The sequence below is a fragment of the Oenanthe melanoleuca genome, chromosome 26 (assembly GCF_029582105.1).
Source record: "Oenanthe melanoleuca isolate GR-GAL-2019-014 chromosome 26, OMel1.0, whole genome shotgun sequence".
Taxonomy (NCBI): Eukaryota; Metazoa; Chordata; class Aves; order Passeriformes; family Muscicapidae; genus Oenanthe; species Oenanthe melanoleuca.
The window spans coordinates 2,399,085-2,406,673 of NC_079359.1; the positions used below are offsets into that span (position 1 = coordinate 2,399,085).

The 7,589-nt window shown below is 53.2% G+C and overlaps 1 protein-coding gene across 1 annotated transcript; it reads left to right on the plus strand.

The window, feature by feature from the left end:
- Positions 1–2: 2 nt before the first annotated feature.
- MED20 (mediator complex subunit 20) lies at positions 3–6,456 on the plus strand. Its single transcript, XM_056511346.1, has 4 exons — positions 3–76; positions 908–1,059; positions 3,382–3,635; positions 4,773–6,456. The coding sequence occupies exons 1-4, from the start codon at positions 63–65 to the stop codon at positions 4,986–4,988; spliced, it is 636 nt and encodes a 211-aa protein (XP_056367321.1). The 5' UTR covers positions 3–62; the 3' UTR covers positions 4,989–6,456.
- The last annotated feature ends 1,133 nt before the right edge of the window (positions 6,457–7,589 follow it).

Consider the following 7,589-nt stretch of genomic DNA (forward strand, 5'->3'; position numbering starts at 1 on the left):
GTTCCGGGCCGGCCCCGCCTCTTCCCGGCGCCACCGGACCCGCCCGTTCCGGCACCGGCACCATGGGGGTCACCTGGTGAGAGCGGGGGATCCGGGGTGGGCTCCGGGCTGCGGCTTCTGGAACGGGGGGGAGGCACTGGGGTAGATCCTGGAATGGGGGGCGGCAAAGGGATAGACTCCTGGAATGGGGGATGACACTGGGAATAGCTCCTGGAATGGGGGATGACACTGGGATAGACTCCTGGAATGGGGGGTGACACTAGGACAGACTCCTGGAATGGGGGGTGGTACTGGGATAGATCCTGGAATGGGGGGCGGATCCGGGAGGGCTCCCGGCGGGGACAGCCCCGGGCACACGGGGAGAATCTGCGGATGGAGGGTGCGGAGCAGTGCCGGGGACGCGGCCGGCGGTGGGGTCGGTGCCGCGGCGGGTTCCTGATCCCTGTTGGGTCCCTGATCCCTGTTGGGTCCCTGATCCCCGTTGGGTTCCTGATCCCCGGCGGGTCCCTGATCCCTGTTGGGTCCCTGACCCCCGGCGGGTTCCTGATCCCCAGCGGGTCCCTGATCCCCGTTGGGTCCCTGATCCCCGGTGGGTTCCTGATCCCTGTTGGGTCCCTGATCCCCAGCGGGTCCCTGATCCCCGTTGGGTTCCTGATCCCCGTTGGGTCCCTGATCCCTGTTGGGTCCCTGATCCCTGTTGGGTCCCTGACCCCCGGCGAGTCCCTGATCCCTGTTGGGTCCCTGATCCCCGGCGGGTCCCTGATCCCCGGCGGGTCCCTGATCCCCGGTGGGTTCCTGATCCCCGTTGGGTCCCTGATCCCTGTTGGGTCCCTGATCCCCGTTGGGTCCCTGATCCCCGTTGGGTCCCTGACCCCCGGCGGGTCCCTGACCCCGCTCCGTGCCGCAGCGTGTCGCAGGTGCCGGTGGCCGAGGGCAAGAGCGTGCAGCAGACGGTGGAGCTGCTGGCGCGGCGGCTGGAGGCGCTGGGCGCGGACAAGCAGGGCACGTTCGGCGTGGACTGCGAGACCTACCACACCGCGGCCACCCTCGGCACGCAGGGTCAGCAGCGGGGCCGGCCCTTCTCCAAGCTCCTTTTCCCTTTTCCTCCTTTTCCTTTTCTCCCTGCTTTCCTTCTCCTCCCCACCTTACCCTGAGGTGTTGGGGAGGTGCCTGGATCGGATGCTGGTTGATGGCGTTTAGGGGTTATGGGGTTACAGTGGCAGTGCTGGGCTGAGCCTTGGAGTGGCTGATCTTGATTTCTTCCAACTTTCCTTAGTCTGTGATTGTGCAATTCCTTCTTCCCTTTCTCCTTTTCCTTTTTTCCTTTCCCCTCTTTTTTTCCCTTGCCCTCCTCCCCCTGGATCCCCACATCCCTTCCAGGCACTGATGTGATGTTCACCACTGAGCCCATCCATCCTCTGCTCAGCCCCTGTTCCCTGCCAGACCCTTTGGAATGTTCCAGAGCAGCTTTCTCCTGCTTTTTTGGCAGCTGGAACTTGGAGGAGAGGCTGAGTCCAGCTCCCTCCATGCCCAAGGACTCCTGGGGTTCTCCCTTCACCTCACCCTGAGCCATGCTGATGTTTTATCCTGGTGCTGCTGAGGATTTCTTTCCCTATAAATCTCCAGAAGAAAATCCAAATTATTTCCTGAATGGATACCACAATAAACACATGAGGATCTGGAATTATGAAAATTATCTGGAATTACAGCAAGGAGGGCAGAGGAAGAAGAGCTGCTTGAAGGCAGGAATGTTGGTTTTCCAACATTCTCCTTTGACACTGCTGAAGGCCAAGGCAAATTTCAGTCAAGCCTTTTCTCAGGTTCTGAGCTTCTTTCTCAGGCCATGACACTTTCTCAGCTCCAGCCAGGATTTTTCCCAGGGTGATAGCTTTCTTACAAATAGAAAGGAATTAATGAACATAAGATTAGCACCTGGTGTTGACTGTGGGACAGTGCATGGTTCGTTCGACCCCAGGGTGCAAAATACAAAAGTGAGAGACTCAGGTTTTGTTCAGCAGAAAGCAGCAGTGCAGTTTATTGTGTGGAACAATTCAGTTCTGGGATAGAGAGAGAAAGAGATAAAGGAAACAAAGTAAAAGGAGAGAGAGAGAGAGAAAGGATGGGATGTAGCTACCAACAGACAGGACACATCCTTGTGGTCGTCCGACCATAGACGTGTCTTCAATCCATTGGGGAGAAAGAGATCTCAGAGTCTCTTTAGGAAAGTCACTTTTTATAGTCCTTTTCCAAAGTGAGTGGCCTCTGGCCAAAGGTGGGGAGATTTATGGACTGTTGTATGTGGAGATCATTGCTCCAGGTAACAGGTGTTGGAACAGGCGCTATGAGCAGCACCTGCTGAGAGCAGCACCAGGCACAGACAGTGCTGGGCAGCACCAGGCACAGGCACAGACAGTGCTGGGCAGCACCAGCACAGCACAGACAGTGCTGGGCAGCACCAGGCACAGCACAGACAGTGCTGGGCAGCACCAGCACAGCCACAGACAGTGCTGGGCAGCACCAGCACAGGCACAGACAGTGCTGGGCAGCACCAGCACAGGCACAGACAGTGCTGGGCAGCACCAGCACAGCACAGACAGTGCTGGGCAGCACCAGCACAGCACAGACAGTGCTGGGCAGCACCAGCACAGGGACAGACAGTGCTGGGCAGCACCAGCACAGCACAGACAGTGCTGGGCAGCACCAGCACAGGCACAGACAGTGCTGGGCAGCACCAGCACAGACAGTGCTGGGCAGCACCAGCACAGGCACAGACAGTGCTGGGCAGCACCAGCACAGCCACAGACAGTGCTGGGCAGCACCAGCACAGGCACAGACAGTGCTGGGCAGCACCAGCACAGCACAGACGGTGCTGGGCAGCACCAGGCACAGCCACAGACGGTGCTGGGCAGCACCAGCACAGGCACAGACGGTGCTGGGCAGCACCAGCACAGCACAGACGGTGCTGGGCAGCACCAGCACAGGCACAGACGGTGCTGGGCAGCACCAGCACAGGCACAGACAGTGCTGGGCAGCACCAGGCACAGGTACAGACAGTGCTGGGCAGCACCAGCACAGGTACAGACAGTGCTGGGCAGCACCAGCACAGCACAGACAGTGCTGGGCAGCACCAGCACAGGCACAGACAGTGCTGGGCAGCACCAGCACAGCACAGACAGTGCTGGGCAGCACCAGGCACAGACACAGACAGTGCTGGGCAAGCATCCACCTGGGCCAGGCCAGAGCTCAGGTCAGAGTGAGGATGGGGTTCAGGGTCAGTCTCTGGTGATGGTTGAGGCAGATCACAGACACTTCACACTGACTCTCACAGCGCTGTTGCTCGCTGCTCACAGTAACAGTGACTGTCCCTGGCTGTGCTGGCAGGGCAGACGGGGAAGCTGATGTACGTCATGCACAACTCCGAGTACCCCCTGAGCTGCTTCGCCCTCTTCGAGAACGGGCCCTGCCTCGTGGCTGATGCCAACTTTGACACCCTCATGGTCAAGCTCAAGGGCTTCTTCCAGAACGCCAAGGCCAACAAGATCGAGAGCCGCGGCACCCGCTACCAGTACTGCGACTTCCTGGTGAAGCTGGGCACCGTCACCATGGGCCCCAGCGCCAGGGGCATCTCCGTGGAGGTGAGAGCCCTTGGAATTGCAGGGATGGGCAGGGAAATTCTGTGGGAGAAGCTGCAGAAGGAGGGTTTGGGGGTGAGCTGATTGAAGAGAAGCCAACAGGGAAGATGGAGATGATTTATCTGTAAAGGCCAGGAAAACTGGGAATGGCTTCACGCTGCCAGAGGGCAGGGAGAGATGGGGTATTGAGATGAAGTGCCCAGCTCCAGAGCTCTGGGATGTGTTCCAGGTGGAATAGCACCCAGCTCCAGAGCTCTGGGATGTGTTCCAGGTGCAAGAGTGCCCAGCTCCAGAGCTCTGGGATGTGTTCCCAAGTGGAATTCTGCTCAGTTCCAGAGCTCTGGGGATGTGTTCCATGTGGAATACTGTCCTTCCTGGCAGCTCCAGAGCTCTGGGATGTGTTCCAGGTGCAATAGTGCCCAGCTCCAAAACTCTGGGATGTGTTCCCAGGTAGAATTCTGCCCCTGTCAGCAGCTCCAGGGCTTTGGGGATGTGTTCCCAGGTGGAATTCTATCCTTCCTGGCAGCTCCAGAGCTCTGGGAATGTGTTCCCAGGTGGAGTTTTGCCGCTATGAGCTGTTCCAGGGCTCTGGGGACATGTTCCAGGGGGAATAGTGCCCAGTTCCAGAGCTCTGGGATGTGTTCCCAGGTGCAATAGTGCCCAGCTCCAGGACTGTGGGATGTGTTCCAGGAGGAATACTGCCCCTACCAGCAGCTCCAGAGCTCTGGGATGTGTTCCCAGGTAGAATTCTGCCCCTATCAGCAGCTCCAGGGCTTTGGGAATGTGTTCCCAGGTGGAATTTTGCCGCTACCAGCTGTTCCAGGGCTCTGGGGACGTGTTCCAGGGGGAATAGTGCCCAGTTCCAGAGCTCTGGGATGTGTTCCAGGTGGAATACTGTCCTTTCTGCCAGCTCCAGAGCTCTGGGGATGTGTTCCAGGTGGAATTCTGCCCCTATCAGCAGCTCCAGAGCTCTGGGATGTGTTCCAGGTGGAATTCTGCCCCTACCAGCAGCTCCAGAGCTCTGGGGATGTGTTCCAGGTGGAATTCTGCCCCTACCAGCAGCTCCAGAGCTCTGGGATGTGTTCCCAGGTAGAATTCTTCCCCTATCAGCAGCTCCAAGGCTTTGGGGATCTGTTCCAGGTGGAGTACTGCCCCTGTGTGATCCCCAACGACTGCTGGAACCTGCTGATGGAGTTCATGCAGAGCTTCATGGGCAGCCACACGCCCGGGATCCCGTCGGTGTTCGGCTCCAAGCACGACAGCACCTACAGCCCCGGGGACACCATGGTGCAGTACATGGAGCTCTTCAACAAGATCCGCAAGCAGCAGCAGGTGCCCGTGGCTGGCATCAGGTGAAAAAATTCCTGCAGCTCCTGCACTCCAAAGTGTGCCACAGGCAGCACCAGGATTGGTTTTTTCATCTCTCCTGATTTTTCCCAGTTTTTCGGAGTTTTCCGCTGTCGCGAGAGTCGTGCGCGGTTTGGGATTATTGGTTTTTGGGATTATTGGATCCATGGTTTCGTGGTTTTATGGACAGGGAAAAAAAATTCCAGCAGAGCTGCTGTGGTTACAAACAGCTACAGAAGAAATCGCCTGAATTTCTATTTTTTGTCTTTTTTTTTTTTTCAAATTTTTTCCTATTTTTTCTATTTTGGTGTTTTGCTGTATTCCATCCCAATAAAATGCTGGATTTTGGGAGGAGTTGTCCTTCACAGTGAGGGTTGTGCTGGTTTGTGTTGCTACAAGTGTTTTATGCCCCCAAAGAAAACATTTCCCTGGGGAAAAAAAATCCAGGAATTCTCACATTTTCCTGTTCTTACCTTGCCTTCATCTTCTGTAGCTGATGGGAATGTCAAAATCTGCTGCCTCTCACTGAAGGCTCTGGATAAATTAAAAAATAAAAGAAATAAGCCTGGCAGGACTTAGAGAGAATTCCAGCTGCTTTACCCCATTGTTTTTAAGGTAGGTAATAAATATCCTGTCCCTGCATACCATTTGAGGAATCCTGATGGCTCCAGATTCAATGGAATGAGGAAGGATTTGGGCAACAAGAGCCAAAAATTCATTGTAAGACATAGTATCACTTAAATATATTTTTTCCTTCATATTTCTGGGAAGACACCAGCATTCCAGAAAAAATATTGTTGGTTCCTTGCCCATACAAGCCTGAAGAGCAAAGAAAATAATTTGTCTTAAATAGGTTTTGGTTTTTGTTTGGTTTTTTTTCTGAAGCAAAAAGGAAAAAAGCAGCTGATTTGTGGCTTGATTTTCTGGCTGAGAACTGTTTTATTTTTAAATATGATTTTCTGATAATCATGTATACCTGCAAACCTAATTAACTGTTAAGAGTGCTCAGAGCTCTTAGTTTAAATTTAATAAATTTAATCAGCACAGGGCCCAAAAAGAAGTGGTTCATGAGCCACAAGAAATGGCACAATGTCCCCTAAGTGTGGTAGAAAATCCATTGTGCTGAATATACTGAATTTTTTGCAGCTTTTAGCCCCAAGTTCATGACTTGTGAATTGTTCAGTGGTGAAAACTCACTGTCTTCCACGTAGTTAAACTGGGGAAACTCAGGGAAACAAACTGGGATTTGTAGGGATGGTTATCCCTGTCCTGTTTCCTATTACAAGCCTTAAGGTTAAAAAAAAAAAAAAACCTCTTAATGAGCAGATTAGTCACGGTGAATGTTGGTAATGCTTTGTTAAATCCTGAGGCTGCTCCCTAAGCAGAGATGTCAAAACTCTGCCTAAAAATCCATGGAAGTGTGTGCTGGAATCCCTGGGGATTTTATTAATTTTATTAATGCATTGTGCTGTTCCTGGAATTCCAAAAAGGGACCCCTGGAGTCACGTTCTGCCTTTAATTAACCCCTTGACGTCAGTGGGTTTCCAGAGTGAGGATGAGGAGGATTTAATCCTTTATGCCCCAGCAAAGCCTGTCTGCATTCTGGGAATGAGGGAACCAGCTGCCCCAAATGGCTCTGCAGCTTTTCACTCCCTCCATGGCCAAAATTACTCCTTTTCCTTGAAAAAAAAAAAATAATCCTATTTGCCTGTCAAATCACAATTTGGAAGGTTGGGTCCTGCTCCATCAGGAATTTTTTTTTTCTGCTTCTGCACCTCTGAAAATCTGTCAGTGTTTATTATTTATATTTATATTTATATTTATATTTATATTTATATTTATATTTATATTTATATTTATATTTATATTTATATTTATTTATTTATACAGATGATGTTATCAGGGTCACAAGTGCTTCAGTGGCAGAGTCTTGCTGCCACCCCAGGGGATTTTTGGGGCTTTTGTTCCGTTCTTGTGCTTTGGCATTTTTTTAATCTGACAAAGAGAGAGAGGATCTGTACTCTCCAATTTTAATTCTTAGACTCTGCAGGCTCATTGCAGCTGTGCCAGGGTGGGTTTCTGGGGTCAGAATGGGCCAGGCACTGGTGCCACCATCACCTCAGGGTCCTGTCACCTCAAGGGCCACCTGGGATGTGACCCCATTATCTCAGAGCCCCCATCTCAGCTTCCCCATTTCTTCAGGGACCTTTTGGGGTGTCCCCTCATCACCTGAGAGACCTTTTGGGGTGTCCCCTCATCACCTGAGAGTCTCCATCACCTCAGAGCCCCCACAGCCCCATCCTCATCACCTCAGAGACCCTTTGGGGTGTCCCCTCATCACTTCAAGAACCCTTTGGGGTGTCCCCTCATCACCTCAGGGTCTTCATCACCTCAGAACCCCCATAACCACCCCATCATCTCAGAGCCCCCACAGCCCTGTCCTTGATCCCCTCATCACCTCAGAGACCCTTTGGAGTGTCCTCTCATCACCTCAGGGACTTTTTGGGATGTCCCCTCATCACCTCAGTGACCTTTTGGGGCGCCCCCCCATCACTCGAGGGTCTCCATCACCTCAGAGCCCCCACTGCCCCCTCCATGGTCCCCCCATCA